Raw genomic sequence first — 18,724 nt, forward strand, 5'->3', positions numbered from 1 at the left:
TCTCTATGTATAGTATCATGTCATCTGCACACAATGACACCTTTACTTCTTCTTTTCCGATTTGGATTCCTTTTATTTCTTTTTCTTCTCTGATTGCTGTGGCTAAAACTTCCAAAACTATGTTGAATAATAGTGGTGAGAGTGGGCAACCTTGTCTTGTTCCTGATCTTAGTGGAAATGGTTTCAGTTTTTCACCATTGAGGACAATGTTGGCTGTGGGTTTGTCATATACGGCCTTTATTATGTTGAGGAAAGTTCCCTCTATGCCTACTTTCTGCAGGACTTTTATCATAAATGGGTGTTGAATTTTGTCGAAAGCTTTCTCTGCATCTATTGAGATGATCATATGGTTTTTCTCCTTCAATTTGTTAATATGATGTATCACGTTGATTGATTTGCGTATATTGAAGAATCCTTGCATTCCTGGAATAAACCCCACTTGATCATGGTGTACGATCCTTTTAATGTGCTGTTGGATTCTGTTTGCTAGTATTTTGTTGAGGATTTTTGCATCTATGTTCATCAGTGATATTGGCCTGTAGTTTTCTTTCTTTGTGACATCTTTGTCTGATTTTGGTATCAGGGTGATGGTGGCCTCCTAGAATGAGTTGGGGAGTGTTCCTCCCTCTGCAATATTTTGGAAGAGTTTCAGAAGAATAGGTGTTAGCTCTTCTCTAAATGTTTGATAGAATTCGCCTGTGAAGCCATCTGGTCCTGGCCTTTTGTTTGTTGGAAGATTTTTAATCACAGTTTCAATTTCAGTGCATGGGATTGGTCTGTTCATATTTTCTATTTCTTCCTGGTTCAGTCTCGACAGGTTGTGCATTTCTAAGAATTTGTCCATTTTTCCAGGTTGCCCATTTTATTGGCATAGAGTTGCTTGTAGTAATCTCTCATGATTGTTTGTATTTCTGCAGTGTCAGTTGTTACTTCTCCTTTTTCATTTCTAATTCTATTGATTTGAGTCTTCTCCCTTTTTTTCTGGATGAGTCTGGCTAATGGTTTATCAATTTTGTGTATCTTCTCAAAGAAACAGCTTTTAGTTTTATTGATCATTGCTATCGTTTCCTTCATTTCTTTTTCATTTATTTCTGATCTGATCTTTATGATTTCTTTCCTTCTGCTAACTTTGGGGTTTTTTTGTTCTTCTTTCTATAATTGCTTTAGGTGCAAGGTTAGGTTGTTTGAGATGTTTCCTGTTTCTTAAGGTAGGATTATATTGCTATAAACTTCCCTCTTACAACTGCTTTTGCTGCATCCCATAGGTTTTGGGTCATCGTGTCTCCATTGTCATTTGTTTCTAGGTATTTTTTGATTTCCCCTTTGATTTCTTCAGTGATCACTTCGTTATTAAGTAGTGTATGGTTTAGCCTCCATGTGTTTGTATTTTTTACAGATCTTTTCCTGTAATTGATATCTAGTCTCATAGCGCTGTGGTCGGAAAAGATACTTGATACGATTTAAATTTTCTTAAATTTACCAAGGCTTGATTTGTGACCCAAGATATGATCCATCCTGGAGAATGTTCCATGAGCACTTGAGAAAAATGTGTATTCTGTTGTTTTTGGGTGGAATGTAGTATAAATATCAATTAAGTCCATCTTGTTTAATGTATCATTTAAAGCTTGTGTTTCCTTATTTATTTTCATTTTGGATGATCTGTCCATTGGTGAAAGTGGGGTGTTAAAGTCCCCTACTATGATTGTGTTACTGTCGATTTCCCCTTTTATGGCTGTTAGTATTTGCCTTATGTATTGAGGTGCTCCTATGTTGGGTGCATAAATATTTACAATTGTTATATCTTCTTCTTGGATCGATCCCTTGATCATTATGTAGTGTCCTTCTTTGTGTCTTGTAATAGTCTTTATTTTAAAGTCTATTTTGTCTGATATGAGGATTGCTACTCCAGCTTTCTTTTGATTTCCATTTGCATGATTTCCATTTTCCATCCCCTCACTTTCAGTCTGTATGTGTCCCTAGGTCTGAAGAGGGTCTCTTGTAGACAGCATATATATGGGACTTGTTTTTGTATCCATTCAGCTAGTCTGTGTGTTTTGGCTGCAGCATTTAATCCACTTACATTTAAGGTAAGTATCAATATGTATGTTCCTATTCCCATTTTCTTAAATGTTTTGGGTTTGTTATTGTTGGTGTTTTCCTTCTCTTGTGTTTCTTGCCTAGAGAAGTTCCTTTAGCATTTGTTGTAAAGCTGGTTTGGTGGTGCTGAACTCTCTCAGCTTTTGCTTGTCTGTAAAGGTTTTAACTTCTCCATCAATTCTGAACGAGATCCTTGCTGGGTAGAGTAATCTTGGCTGTAGGTTTTTCTCCTTCATCACTTTAAATATGTCCTGCCACTCCCTTCTGGTTTGCAGAGTTTCTGCTGAAAGATCAGCTGTTAACCTTATGGGCATTCCCTTGTGTGTTATTTGTTGTTTTTCCCTTGCTGCTTTTAAGATGTTTTCTTTATATTTAATTTTGGATAGTTTGATTAATATGTGTCTTGGCGTGTTTCTCCTTGGATTTATCCTGTATGGGACTCTCTGTGCTTCCAGGACTTGATGAACTATTTCCTTTCCCATTTTAGGGAAGTTTTCAACTATAATCTCTTCAAATATTTTCTCAGTCCCTTTCTTTTTCTCTTCTTCTTCTGGGACCCCTATAATTCGAATGTTGGTGCATTTAATGTTGTCCCAGAGGTCTCTGAGACTGTCCTCAGTTCTTTTCATTCTTTTTTCTTTATTCTGCTCTGCAGTAGTTATTTCCACTATTTTATCTTCCAGGTCACTTATCCGTTCTTCTGCCTCAGTTATTCTGCTATTGATCCCTTCTAGAGTATTTTTAATTTCATTTATTGTGTTGTTCATCATTGCTTGGTTCCACTTTAGTTCTTCTAGGTCCTTGTTAAATGTTTCTTGCATTTTGTCTATTCTATTTCCAAGATTTTGGATATCTTTACTATCATTCTTCTGAATTCTTTTTCAGGTAGACTGTCTATTTCCTCTTCATTTGTTAGGTCTGGTGTGTTTTTACCTTGCTCCTTCATCTGCTGTGTGTTTTTCTGTCTTCTCATTTTGCTTATCTTACTGTGTTTGGGGTCTCCTTTACACAGGCTGCAGGTTCGTAGTTCCTGTTGTTTTTGGTGTCTGTCCCCAGTGGCTAAGGTTGGTTCAGTGGGTTGTGTAGGCTTCCTGGTGGAGGGGACTAGTGCCTGTGTTCTGGTGGATGAGGCTGGATCTTGTCTTTCTGGTGGGCAGGTCCACGTCTGGTGGTGTGTTTTGGGGTGTCTGTGGCCTTATTATGATTTTAGGCAGCCTCTCTGCTAATGGATGGGGCTGTGTTCCTGTCTTGCTAGTTGTTTGGCATAGGGTGTCCAGCACTGTAGCTTGCTGGTCGTTGAGTGAAGCTGGGTCTTGGTGTTGAGATGGAGATCTCTGGGAGATTTTCGTCATTTGGTATTACGTGGAGCTGGGAGGTCTCTTGTGGACCAGTGTCCTGAAGTTGGCTCTCCCACCTCAGAGGCACAGCCCTGATGCCTGGCTGGAGCACCAAGAGCCTTTCATCCACACGGCTCAGAATAAAAGGAAGAAAAAATAGAAAGAAAGAAAAAAAGAGGATAAAATAAAATAAAATAAAGTTATTAAAATAAAAAATAATTATTAAGAAAAAAAGGTTTTTAAAGTAAAAAAAAAAAAACAACCAAAAAACAGACAGACAGAAAACCCTAGGACAAATGGTGAAAGCAAAGCTATACAGACAAAATCTCACACAGAAGCATCCACATACACACTCACAAAAAGAGGAAAATGGGAAAAAATAATATATCTTGCTCCCAAAGTCCACCTCCTCAATTTGGGATGATTCATTGTCTATTCAGGTATTCCACAGATGCAGGTGCATCAAGTTGATTGTGGAGATTTAATCTGCCGCTCCTGAGGCTGCTGGGAGAAATTTCCCTGTCTATTCTTTGTACTCACAGCTCTGGGGGTTCAACTTTGGATTTGGACCCGCCTCTGCGCGTAGGTCGCCTGAGGGTGTCTGTTCTTCACTCACAAAGGACGGGGTTAAAGGAGCAGCTGCTTCAGGGGCTCTGGCTCACTCAGGCTCGGGGGAGGGAGGGATACGGATGCGGGGCGCGCCTGCGGCGGCAGAGGCTGGCATGACGTTGCACCAGCCTGAGGCGCGCCGTGCGTTCTCCCGGGGAAGTTGTCCCTGGGTCACAGGACCCTGGCAGTGGCGGGCTGCACAGGCTCCCGGGAGGGGAGGTGTGGATAGTGACCTGTGCTTGCACACAGGCTTCTTGGTGGCGGCAGCAGCAGCCTTAGCGTCTCATGCCCGTCTCTGGGGTCTGCGCTGATAGCCACGGCTCGCGCCTGTCTCTGGAGCTCGTTTAGGTGACGCTCTGAATCCCCTCTCCTCGCGCACCAGGAAACAAAGAGGCAAGAAAAAGTCTCTTGCCTCTTCAGCAGCTCCAGACCTTTTCCCGGACTCCCTCCCGGCTAGCTGTGGTGCACTAGCCCCCTTCAGGCTGTGTTCACGCCGCCAACCCCAGTCCTCTCCCTGGGATCCGACCGAATCCTGAGCCTCAGCTCCCAGCCCCCGCCCGCCCCGGCGGCTGAGCAGACAAGCCTCTCGGGCTGGTGAGTGCTGCTCCTCTCCGAGCCTCTGCGCGGGAATCTCTCCGCTCTGCCCTCCGCACCCCTGTGGCTGCGCTCTCCTCCGTGGCTCCGAAGCTTCCCCCCCTCCGCCACCCGCAGTCTCCACCCACGAAGGGATTCCTAGTGTGTGGAAACCTTTCCTCCTTCACAGCTCCCTCCCACTGGTGCAGGTCCTGTCCCTATTCTTTTGTCTCTGTTATTTCTTTTTTCTTTTGCCCTACCCAAGTACGTGGGGAGTTTCTTGCCTTTTGGGAGGTCTGAGGTCTTCTGCCAGCGTTCAGTGGGTGTTCTATAGGAGCAGTTCCACGTGTAGATGTATTTCTGATGTATCTGTGGGGAGAAAGGTGATCTCCGCGTTTTACTCTTCCGCCATCTTCTCCTCTCTCCTGTGTTAGCTTTTTAAGCCTGCCAGTCCTAATCCCTCCCCAGGACCCTGAAGGCGGAGGCTTTCGGCAGGAGACACAAGCCCCGCCCCCATAGCAAGCCCTGCCCCCTGAACACCGGCTTTTCCCTGACAGGCCCTGCCTCCGAAGTGTACAAGTTCCGTCCTTCGTGAACCAGACAGGCAGATGCCGTGTAGTCTCGGAGGAGGACTCGCCTTTTCCGGTTCAGGTTGTCACGGCGCCCGGGCTTGCCTCGTTTTTTCCGGTCTCAGTCTGGCATGGCAGGGTAGACAGCTGTGACAAATTTTAATAAATCTCATGTGTTTATGTTATTTCGCCTGTCTTCATGTTATTTCTTTGGAAATAAGCATGGCTAGAGAACATTTAACAGGAAAAAAAGAAAAGATTGAGGAACATATTTGTAGCTTATAAGGAAAGAGAATAGGAATAATTTGAGATTAATTTTTTTTTCTTTTTGTTTAGCCATTCTGGATAGCAACAAACATGCTCCACAAGAAGCAGTAGAACATAATTGGTAAGGCTGGTGTGAGACTGCCTGGGTTTGAATCTGTCCTTCACGGTGTGCTGTTGGGCAAGTTATTTAACTCACTCTGTGCATGCCTCAATTTCCTTAAATGTGCAATGGAACAACATTACTTACCTATAAGGGTTAGATGAGACATGTATACAAATTGCTTAGAACAGTCAACTACCAGAACATAGTAGATGTTCAGTAAATGTTATATATTTTTATCAGTGAGTTCTACTACCTAGAACACTAAATAAATTGTGTAGTTAAATCAGCCAAGCAACCTAAATGATTTCTCCCCACTGAAACAAAAAGTATGTGGTCAATTTCAAATGATTTTTAAGATGTTAGGTGTTTTCTCTTAGACGAAAACATAGGAAGGACATTCTTTGACATAAATCACAGCAAAATCTTTTTTGACCCACCTCCTAGAGTAATGGAGGTAATGGGTCCTAATGAAACTTAAATGCTTTTGCACAGCAAAGGAAATTATAAACAAGACAAAAAGACAACCCTCAGAATGGGAGAAAAATATTTGCAAACGAAGCAACAGACAAAGGATAAATCTCCAAAATATATAAACAGCTCATGCAGCTCAATATTAAAAAAAACAAACAACCCAACCAAAAAATGGGCAGAAGACCTAAATAGGCATCTCTCCAAAGAAGACATACAGATGGCCAAGAGGCATGAAAAGCTGCTCAACATCACTAATTATTAGAGAAATGAAAATCAAAACTGCAATAAGGTATCACCTCACACTGGTTAGAATGGGCATCATCAGAAAATCTGCAAACAACAAATGCTGGAGAGGGTGTGGAGAAAACGGAACCCTCTTGCACTATTGGTGGGAATGTAAATTGATACAGCCACTATGGAGAACAGTATGGACGTTCCTTAGAAAAACTAAAAATAGAATTACCCTATGACCCAGCAATCCCACTACTGGGCATATGCCCAGAGAAAACCATAAGTTCCACGTGTTTCCATAATTTCCATAATTCAAAAAGACACATGCACCCCATTGTTCATTGCAGCACTATTTACAATAGTCAGGTCATGGAAGCAACCTAAATGCCCATCGACAGACGAATGGATAAAGAAGATGTGGTACATATATACAATGGAATATTACTCAGCCATAAAATGGAATGAAATTGGGTCATTTGTAGAGATGTGGATGGACCTACAGTCTGTCATACAGAGTGAAGTAAGCCAGAAAGAGAAAAACAAATATCGTATATTAACGCATATACGTGGAATCTAGAAAAATGGTACAGATGAACTGGTTTGAAAGGCAGAAATAGAGACACAGATGTAGAGAACAAATGTATGGACACCAAGGGGAGAAAGTGGGGCGGAGGTGGTGGTGGTGGGATGAATTGGGAGATTGGGATTGACATGTATACATTAATATGTATAAAATGGATAACTAATAAAAAAAGAAAGATATTAGGTGTTTTCAAAAAACAGTGCAATTTCTAAAGAAAAAAAAAAAGATACACACAAAGCTAACATTTCTTCTTTAAAAGGTCTTTGCACAAGTTGAGTTTTTCTTCCTCAGTTGAAACAGGCTGTGGTGTTAAGTGATTTAAAGGAGGGAAAATAATCCTCAGAAACCACACATTTTTTCTAAGTTCTGTATGTTTTCCTACAGAGTTCTGCATTTGATTTTGCTGGATTCCAGGGGCTGCTACTGAGCTATGAACTTGCAATCACTCCGGTACCTTTGAGGGTACTGATTTAAATCAGAATCAGAGACATAGCTCCCCGATTTTATATTAGCCCAAAGCTTAGTCCCCTCATATAGCGTCAGGGCAAGCTTGGCTTTCAAGTCTAACAACAGACTGCTCCACACTCTTGTTTCTGCTCATTTGTAGTAGTGACCATGGTGGTGGAAGTGGTGGGGCTTGAAGATTTCCTTTGCTTTCTTGCAAACTCAACAATCTCATCAAAAAGTATGTTTGTTAGGTTGATATAAAGTCTTATTGTATTGTAGTCAGAGGTGGGAAGGAGTGGAGGCTGTCACAGCTGCTGTTTGTTTCACTACTAGAAGCTGAATTTCTTGGAATTTGAACTTTAGGCTCTTGTAAATGAATCAGTACTTCAGGCTTGATCTTGGACAGGAGAAAAATATCATTGTAACTGATTTTTGATATGGCCATACTATAGATCATATTCTATAGTGAAAATTGAGGACATTCTGCCTTCAGAAAGGAAGCCGTCACGCAGTGGCCACCTGCATTCTATGTAGCCAGTTGACTGGAAGAAGTCAACATCGTAGGTCACTGCTCAAAGAGTGCTCTTATCAATTCTCCTTGCTTTTCCTAACCTTCTCAAATGAGAAGAAGAATTATACTATGGGTGCCAAAATATCTGCATCTTAGTGATTAGTGAATATTTGCTCATCACTTAGAAAAAATATAATTACTTTTTTTTGATGTAGTAAAACATGCACTTGGACAAAATCCAAAAGTACAAAGAAGAAATACAGTGCAAAGTAGTTTTCCCCCTGCTTCTACTCCCACTGCTCTAGCAATCCAGTTAGCAAAGACGATTATATTTTCTGCTCCTTCTGAGATGTTTCTACGCACGCTGATAACTGACTTGTAGTTGGTATTTTCTGACTCCTTACTTCTCCTGAAGTTTTTCTAAGTTCTAAAAAAATGCACTATGATTTCTTTTTATATACAGTATAAGAATGAGGAGGGGTGGCTCTTAAACACTGTGGAAAATAAAAACTATATATAATTTTTTTTCCCTGAGATGTTAACTAATGTTTCCTTTTAATATTTGAGATCATGAAAGAAACACAAGTCTAGAACAAAATATTAGAATTAGGGAAAGTTAGGGTAATGATTAACTATGCTGCTGATTTTTGAGATGATATATCAATTGAGAGAGCAGGAATTCCCAATCCTGTAAAGAGATTACTTTTTATCTGTAATATTTGTAACCAAATTGGATCTCATCTATTTAGGAGGCTAGCCAGGGAAATATGAATTACTAAGAAAGCATATTCAATACCTCAAAATTATTTTCATCTTTATCTAAAACCCACAATTGGTTACAAGTTCTTTGGAATATTAAAAGAACAATATGAGAAATTATGAGAATAGAAAAATTCAAGGTCTATGAGTGGAAGATGACAGGAAAGAAATCCTGAGACATAAAAAACTAAATTGGAAAGAATTACTAAAAAGATTAGTAGAGGGCTTCCCTGGTGGCGCAGTGGTTGAGAGTCTGCCTGCCAACGCAGGGGACACGGGTTCGAGCCCTGGTCTGGGAAGATCCCACGTGCCATGGAGCAGCTGGGCCCATGAGCCACAATTACTGAGCCTGCGCGTCTGGAGCCTGTGCTCCGCAACAAGAGAGGCCGCGATAGTGAGAGGCCCGCGCACCGCGATGAAGAGTGGCCCCCGCTTGCCACAACTAGAGAAAGCCCTCGCACAGAAACGAAGACCCAACACAGCCATAAATAAATAAATAAACAAATACTTAAAAAAAAAAAAAGAAAAGATTAGTAGAGGGAATTATTTTCCATTGACAGGGGAGAAGAAGTGCTGCCTTAATTAGCATATTTTCTTCTATTTAATTTTTAACATTTTAATAAAAGCAGACTGATACAGAGTGAAGTAAGTCAGAAAGAGAGAAACAAATACTGTATTGTAACGCATATAAATGGAACCTAAAAAAAAGTGGTACTGATGAACCTAGTTGCAGGGCAGGAATGAAGATGTAGACATAGAGAATGGACTTGAGGACACAGGGTGGGAGGGGGAAGCTGGGGCGAAGTGAGAGTAGCATCGACATATATATACTACCGAATGTAAAATAGTTGGCTAGTGGGAAGCAGCTGCATAGCACAGGGAGATCAGTTTGGTGCTTTGCGATGAACTAGAGGGGTGGGATAGGGAGGGTGGGAGGGAGGCTCAAGAGGGAGGGGATATGGGGACATATGTATGCATATGGCTGATTCACTTTGGTGTACAACAGAAACTAACAGCATTGTGAAGCAATTATACTACAATAAAGATCTATTAAAAAAATAAATAAAAGCAGACTGGAATAATGGCAATAAAATGAATCCTCACATCTTTGAAATTGTATGTGCTATGTGGTTTTCATAATGTAATGAATTCTGAAGATATTTATCATATAGAAACAAGTCCCCCAAATCTTCAACTAACTTTGGGGTGAGAGAAACTGATAACAAGTATTGAAAATATTCAAAGACCAAAGCAAGGTATGAAATGAAATATAGGACATGTATGTACAATAATTCCTAGACCTTGCTTTCAAAATTCTGAAAAAAATCAGGAGATTAGTACTACATGAAACATAACATCACCTTCTGAAGTTTTAGGAACATCAAAGGGGCTGAAAGAGAAAAGGAAGAAGGCTTTATTCAACCTTGATCTTGATCATTCAAGTGCCATTCTTTGGGGCCAAATTGGAGTCAAGGTATTTTTTGATGAGAGCAAGAAGTCAATTAGGAAGTAAAAGATAAAGGTGCTATCCCCTTATCTCTGAGTGCCCAGAGAGACATTATCCAGAGACCTTCGCTCTTCAGAGCCAAAGACCAGCCCTCAGCCAGAAATAACTTGAGCAATTTTTGTCTGACAAAGTAGCTAAGATTTCCCACTGAAATTATAATCACATCCATTAGGAGAAATACGTGATAAGAAAATGGGCTACAGGGTGAATATCAGACCTAGAGAGAATGGATGGCCATGACTAGAAATAAGCTTAAACTCTAACAATGTCTGGAGAACCTGAAGACACCAACATTTCTGTATGTGCTCTACAAACCCCTGTGTGACTCTGTTCTTGCTGTGCCTTCCTCCTTCATGTATAAGTCTCTCTCTCATATACATCATATAAACACTCAGAGAAGCAGAAAAAAACTCTCTACAAAAGGTTGAATGCAAGATTCCAAAAATGTTGAATCAATCTGAGGGCACAAAGAGGTTCAAATAGTGCTTCGCTTTCAGATTTATCACAAAGTGAGTCTGCCCTGATTTAAAAAGACATCCCTGAAATTAATCATGATTTCATTTTTTTCCCCAATGGTATAGTTAAAGTTACTACTAAAGTTCATAGCTACAGACTCTAAAGTGATTATCTTGTTACTCTATAATCACACCTGGATACTCAGAGCATTTTACAATTAGGGCAGTTTTAACTTTCAAATGATCCTTTTAAGAAAAGATCAAATGCCCCTCCTTTATAAATGGAATATCTAATTTTAGAAGGTTAACTTAAAATAGCCCCAGAAATTTGCACCTCCAGTGAAGAGATAAAACCAATACTATTTGGGAACAAAATAATAAAATTAAGCCTCCCCCCTCAAAAAAAAAAAAAGACAGAGATAAAGATCTGAGTGGATACACACATCGCAGTCTCTGTGAACCCACACAAAATAAGCAGGGGTTAGGCCTTGGGGTGGTTTCAGAGTGCACCATTATTCACAGGAAAACAGCGAGATTCACTACCGAGGACATAATTCTTTTGACAGTGACAGGACCTCATTCACAGAACCAGGACTGATGGTGCATGCACAGTCAGCGTGCCAAGTGGCACAGGACCTGGATGCGGGTCCCTAATGGTGAACTGAGATCATTGCTGAGGACACTTGGTGATCACATAAGGGACACTCTGTTTGCTCTCTGGGAGACGCAGTTCATTTGCACTAATTGCAGGCTTGGGGGCCTGGAGAAGGCAGCTCTGTGTACAGATACTGTATTCCCTTTGTTGGCGAAGGTAGCTCTCACGGGCCCTGTTCCTCCTTGCATTGTGTATGTGTGTGTATTAACAGAGAGACTTAGCTGCCTTTAAAATATATGTGCATTTCTAATTCTTTGCACTAGGCTTACTAATAGCTGGTGAGGGGAAGCTACAATATAATAGTGAATTACCTTCCGGAAAAGTTTAGCAGATAATTCATGAAATAAAAGGAATCCAAGAAAGCCTAACCCACTTACTATGGTTTACAGGATTTGTTTTTGTTCAGAAAAGTTCAGCTGAAAAAAAAATTTATCTACTGATCTATTAACCACCTATCTATTTGGGTCATTTTCACAGTTAGAGAGATTTAATAATTCTCATCTCTAAGAATACATCTCTTAAAATATACTTCTTTCTTTTGTTATCAAACAACTTTTGAAGAAATGTAAGATTAGGAATTTCATATCTTTCAAACTTAGAAACACTGCATGTTGAAAACACTGAAGAGTGTAAAATGAGTTTGAAATAAATCTAATCATGTTGATATAGTAAAGTTTTGACATTCTCAAGAGGATTGGTTGACTGAAAAATAAATATTTACTAAGAAATTAAAATATTTAATGATATATACTAATCACCAAGACAGGTATACAAAAAGGTAGAAATAGTCCTTGTCCTGGTAATGTTTACAATTTATGAGGGGATGACAGACATGCACATTATGAAAAGTTACCTGCAAGGACCAGGCTAACCAATATCTCCTAAATGAATGAGAAGCGTAAGTTGTACCTCAATATTTCAGAGATGAACAGCCTCAACTTCTCACTACGAGAGTCAACAAGTGATTTCCAGGGAATATAAAAATTTTGATTGAATTGTGAATAAACGAATAGCAGGTTCAAATGTGGAAAAGGCTTGTCAGACAGGTGAAGGTGTTTAATGTGTATGGGAATGTAGAGAAGAGAAGAGAGTCGGGGAATAATGGGAACCAAAGATAACAGAGGTGTTGCAGTCAAGTGTGAGAGGACCTGGCGGTTGCCCAAAGAGTTTGAAGCAGTAGAAATAGAAACTCATCCAAGTTTTGAGAAGGATAGTTACGTGACCAAATGCTGGTTCAAGAACCTTTTAATTGATTGAAGAGTAACAGGGAATTTGACAGGAGTGGAGCCTGGAGGAATGGAGGTCAGTTAGGGGACTGTGGTCCACAAATGAGGGGATGAGGGAGTGATGTAGGATGGGGCAGTGATATTAGGAAGGAAGACATAAAAGCTAAAGGTACAGTGATCTTTTATACCTAATAATGTATATCCAGCCTGGGGGGAGAAAAGCATCAAACTCTGAGCTATTTGGGTAAAAAGCAGAATTAGAGAAATCCAGTAAGGGACTCTGTAAGTTGGTTTGCTTATTTGTTTTATGGAAGAAGAGTTTAAGTGGAATGTTGCATTTAAGTCGCTGAAGAAATGCTTGGGGTGGGGGCAGTCCAGTGGGCAGTAGTTAGAAATATGGCCCTGGAACACAGGAGAGAAGTGAAGGCTGCAGGTAAATCTACAGTATTTGAAGCCACAGGGCTGGATATCACCTCTAACAAGATAAAGATGTCTGAACATAAGGTGAGGTTGATGTCAAAGGGAAGGTTTCCCGAGCATATGAATTTTAAATATCAGTTTAAAGGCAAATTCTCTAAGATGATGTAAGGATATATCATCCTTGCAAGAATTAGAGCTAATATCACTTCCATGAACCCCGTGAAGGACAACTATAATGGAATACAACGTAGATGAAATACACTGCACTGCAGGATTGTGATTTACCTTATGGAGGTCAGAAGTCTCTTTGTCCTCAGCATAGTTAACAACCCAGGGAAATATGGCGGAAAAGGATGAGTTCAGGTTTTCCTGGGTACAGATTTCAACTCTGCTACCATTATCTTAGTTAAGTACCTTAAGGTAAATTTCAGCATCTCATTTGTTGAGCAAATATACTGTGATTATGGGACTAGAGATAATGTATGTCCTATATGCCTAGCACATTGTATGCATTCATTAAAGGGATGTTGCCATTATTTATTTTATTTTTATTCTTGTAATTTTTGTTATTTACAATGATAAAACTACATTTCTAAGGGTAGAACTACACTAATTTCCATCACCAAAGTGACGTATATCAGAGAAAGAAACATTTCTGTAATATAATTTTGAGTAAAAAGAGAACCTGGAATAAAATATATTCGTTGATAACATTAGTAGAACTTCGTGGAGAAATTACCTATTTATAAGTGATCACTGGCTTTACATAGATATGGTCTGAAAGAAAAAGAAATACATAATTCTATAAACTACAGTTCAAAGGAGAAAAAGGTAAAGAAAATGAGTAATGGGTAAATTGAGGACTCTAAAACCTTCATTTACATAGAGAAAATAGTTCATTTTGGTAAAGTATATAAGGAGTTAAAGACTGGTAGGTTTGGTACTTATATACATACAGAATATTATAAAAAACTAGGAATCTTTTATATGCACAGAAGGAAATAAGTTTACTTGCACATGATTTCCAGAAATGAAAGAAATAAGAAGCCTTTGGTAGGTAAAAATTTATAATTCCATGTTTAAAGATGTACAAGTAAAATAGTGGCCATATGTCTATAAATTGCTAAGAAATATGTTTATGTTTCTATTTGGTGATATAAGACTCAGGATAGTAAAGCAACTAAGATCATGGGTTCTGGATCCAGATTTCCTATGTAATATTTCCTATTTCCAGTTACTGGGCAAATTATTTAACTGTAGTGTACCTCAGTGTCCTCATCTGTAAAATAGTACCTAACTAACAGGTCTGATAGGAGAATTAAATGAACTAATACACATAATGAGGTTCAGGAGTTCCTAGCGCATGGTAAGATCCAAAAGAAGTTAATTATTTAATAGTTTATTATCATCATCAATATTACTTGGAATGGAATGAAATTACCTCAGTAAGCTTTTCTCCCTTTCCAAATGTGCCTCACTATATTATTTATGCTCTAAACTGATGCCTGATATTAATTACTATTGCAGGCTCTAACAGGGCAGTGTTAAGTAAAATTTAAGCAACAATTTTGTCAGTATTGTTTGAAGTGTCCTGTATCCAACAAATGTGTATGAGAAGAAGACAAAGGCAGCACACAGACCCTGTGCTAGAAGAAATGGGATGAGGTTCAAATGGTGAAGAGTTGGATAAATGTATATAAGAGGAGGGCAAAGAAAAAGTTTTATCCTAAAGTTTCTCTTGGATAAACATAAAGAAAAACAATGACATTTCTAAAATGGGACTCGTCAAAAGATTTCTAGTAAGGGATGATGGACCAATTTTCTGGTTTGGGGCTGTTTCCTCCATCTTTGAACACTGGGTGAAGAGATGCCTAATTTATACATCTCTCATGTCCCATACTAAGAAAGAAAAAGTAGTATAAGAACACTTGCCAAGCCAGGCTCACAAAACCATGTTTGTGGCATCTGTTGACTATCCAGATATCCCAAAGCTGTCCTGAACAGTTGTTCTCTATTATTGTCAGCCTCAGAATTCCAGAGACAGTCACATGGCTAGGGGCTGGTAAAGAAGAGTTCAAACCAGTCCATTTTCCCTGGAGCCTTAAAAACTTCCTAGACATAAAAATACCCCATTCTTCATGTCTAAGGTATGAGTAGAAGGGAATGGAGCTTTCCAGATTCACTGTGCCCCCCAGTTAAACAAATTTCTAGTTTAAGAATCTGTTGGTCAAGAATGCTTCATTTGATTTGTCCTATACAGAGTAGAAATGAAATACAAATCAATTATTTGGTCCTAATCAAGGCCATATATGTTACATTTTTAACTATAAGGTGTTAACCAGTAAGAAATTCTGTAACTGCTCTTTGACACCCAACTTCTACTTCTTTTGTGATTACTTGCTTCCATTTAGCTGAATTGTTTTGCTTCTCACATAAAAGATCAACTAAGAAAACTATGTCCTATCAACTTAATTTAAATCCATTACATGATGAAAAGTAAATATTTTGACAGAGACATTTCAGAATCAAAAAAGAGAAGGCATCTAATTGCTTGAAAATTACCAGATCATATTATAGTAAACAAGTTACATTATGCACCCATAGTGATTTTTAGCATTTGTACCCAGAAATCAACGATTGCTAGGGTCAGAGAATAAGTTTTTAACCAATATATTAATGGAGGAAGTTACCCTCCTCTGAGTAACAAAGAGGAAACCACTTTTTAAGGTTTTACACCTTGATGGACACATACTGAATTTTGGTCTCCTTATGTTTAATGAAGAACATTTTTACAGGTATTATGGAAAAGGAAGGTAAAAAAAAATAGGCTTATGAAGCTTTTCTTTGATAAAAATAATTGGGTGTGAAAATTCAAACATTATGTCACTATAGAAGCAGTACAGTGATAAGTAAAAATACAGACATCAAAGTAGTTGTAGGAAATATCTTAAGAATAATATGTATGCAAGGTACATGTGTTAATATTTTTTCAACAGTTTTAACACAGCCCTTTGATTTTCAATGCCTATTAAAATAATGATATGTCATTATTAAAAAATACCTAAAACAAAACTTTGGAAACTTATTCCAAGATTATAGGCAAAGAGAATGCCATAGTTTAGTTTTGGTAACATTTAATTATGAAAAGATTATTAAAAAAATCTATTTTATAAATAAAAATTTTGGCACTGTATTAGTAAGTATAAGTATAAGAAAATTGCAAATCCATACCTTGTACAAACACACTTTATATCTGTCTAATACTTTTTTTATATATGTGATATGACAGATGATAAATTAAAGGGATAACAAGTCTTTCCCTTGTTCAAGGGTAATTGCCTTCACAATGTCACTTGTGAAGATGCTTTCTCGAAACTGTCAGACTGGGTGGTAAGGATGGGGGGATAAATACATGGGCATTATGTAGCTATGGTTATTCTGTGGACTGTATTCATTGACGCCATTAACTAATTCACATGACACAACCTCTATTCACAGAGCTGAAAAGTATAGTAAGATTTCAAAGGATAGATTATATCTAATATTAATTAACAAAAATTTTGCAATGTCACACAATCATATTCATGACTATAACACCTTCTAAGATTTAAACCACTCAATATATTGCCATTAATATTGTATAAGTGAAACCAGAAATTGAAGAAGTTGAATGGATTCCTTGATATGTCAAAATTAAAACTAATCAATTGGATACAAGAAGCATGTCCTTTCCGTTTTATATCATAATCTTGTCTCCCTGAATATAACTACAATCATTACATGTATATATATATATATATATATATATATATATACACACACACACACACACACACACACACATCTGAACATATATACGTGATAAAAATATACATTTGAACACAGGGATAAAATATATATTCAGCTACATCTAGAAGAGCTGATGAACCTATAATAAATGTAAAAGACTAACCTGGTGTTACTACTACTCCATTTCCATTGACCACAGGCCTCTCTTCCTCTTCCTCCTCAGGAGGCTCTATGCTTGCTTTCTCCATGTTGCTCACTGATTTATTCCTTTTTCGTTTTCCTTCAGTGCTTGGAGTGGCTCCAGGAAGTATCTGGTCTGTTACATTTAGTAACAATGGTGCTGGTTCTGCTGGAGGCTTTGGGGTACCGTAGTAATTGTCTGCAAATGATACAAAACATATGAAGTTAAATATTTCTCCAACTGGTGTGCATAATTTGTAAAGAATGGAAATTTTATTAACAAATGTGTATCCTAGTTTATACATATATATGTATTTTATATATACATACATATATATCATTTTATATCCTTTTATGTTTGTATATAGGTGTTTATTTGTTGCTTCTATTGTATGGGGCTTTAATGCTTAAACAAAGATACAGATCTATCTTCATTTCACCTTAGTGCCAAATCAAAATATAGTCTTAGCTGTTAGTTTCATATGACACATAGCAATTTCAAATTAATCAAAAATTTTTTATAACAAGCCTTGATTATAATCTTTTTAAAAATAATTATGTCTGAATAAGAGTATGGGTAACATAGTTTTTAAGCAAATCTTATAACATTCTGGAAAGGCAAAGCACATTGTGCTTTTCTCCAGCTTTCAAAGGGCTCTGGCTGTTGTCCTCGATGTGCACAGCATCCTGCCTAGAGCTGTGTCGCCATGCCAGTTTAGTGGTTCCCATGACTGCTGACGGTGGGCCTGCTACTCGAATCATTCTTCAGATTACCACAGCTCTTTTTCCCACAGCTTCATGATCTGAGCTACAGAATCATTTGTTTCCCCCATCAGTCTGTGAGACTTCTCAAAGAGGAGACTAATTCCTATTTATCTCTGTCATAAGAGCCTGGCAAACAGTAACATGGAATATATGCTTACTATGTGAACATCCTTATATATTCAAAGCAAATTACTTCTATGAAAAAAATAGTTTAAATTTTTGATTGGTAAACGGCACACTGGTGTTTTTTAAAAATCAATGTTATGCTCTTAGCATCAACTTCAAACCCATATTGGTGTTTTCAGCTAATTGAATAATTTATGCACATATTTGCTCACTCATTCATTAAAATCTTTATTTAGTACTGACTGTGCACCCAAGCACTCCAGTATACGTCTGAGAGAAAATGATGACTATAATACAATCCTTGTCTTCCAGATGCTCAGTGGCTTAGTGTGGAAGACAGGCACATTTGACATTAAGCAGATAAGCATTAAAACAGGAAATAGGATTACGCACTCAATCAAGGAGGCATAGAGGGGGAACCACGTCTCATTATCTGCAGAGGCCACTGAAGGCAACTGGGAAAACAGTGTGCTGTGAAAGAAACCAATCCTTAAGTAGAAGTTATGGGGTCTAGATTTGGATTTTCTATATAACTACAATTCAAGCAAGTTATTTACTCAGTAAGGCTCAATTTCTTCATCTATAAATTGGAATGGCAATACTTGTTACAATCACCTGCGTTCTGGGTTGCAAACAACCAAAACATACTCTAGTTAAATTAAAGAGGATAAGGATATGCTGAAAAGGTATGAGATGGCTAGTTGAGGGAAGAGGCTGGAAACCCTTGGGGAAAACGGGCGGAAACAAAGGAGTCCAGTGTGGACACCCAAGCTGCGTCTGCCGGCCGTGGACTCTGAAAGCCTAGCAGGTTCCACTACCACAGGCCATAGAATCACAATACTTCTTATCTAATAAACATAATGTACAACTAGTAAATAGTCCTGCATGTCCCGATAAATAATATAATTTTAAGTAGTGTTCTGAGATCTTCAGTGCTTTCTTTTTTTATTGGAGTAAAATTGCTTTACAATGTTGTGTTACTTTCTGCTGTACAATGAAGTGAATCAGCTATATGTATACCTATATCCCCTCCCTCTTGGACCT

The 18,724-nt window shown here is 38.3% G+C and overlaps 1 protein-coding gene across 5 annotated transcripts in view; it reads right to left on the minus strand.

Moving 5' to 3' along the window:
* Positions 1-18,724, minus strand: part of MAGI2 (membrane associated guanylate kinase, WW and PDZ domain containing 2) — a 1,327,276-nt gene that overhangs the window by 483,643 nt on the left and 824,909 nt on the right. For all 5 annotated transcript variants that reach the window (XM_061198469.1, XM_061198467.1, XM_061198466.1 and 2 more), the window contains exon 4: positions 16,773-16,988. In XM_061198469.1, coding sequence (XP_061054452.1) covers positions 16,773-16,988 — 216 coding nt within the window. The remainder of the gene's footprint in view (positions 1-16,772; positions 16,989-18,724) is intronic.

The sequence above is a fragment of the Eubalaena glacialis genome, chromosome 8 (genome assembly GCF_028564815.1).
Source record: "Eubalaena glacialis isolate mEubGla1 chromosome 8, mEubGla1.1.hap2.+ XY, whole genome shotgun sequence".
NCBI lineage: Eukaryota > Metazoa > Chordata > Mammalia > Artiodactyla > Balaenidae > Eubalaena > Eubalaena glacialis.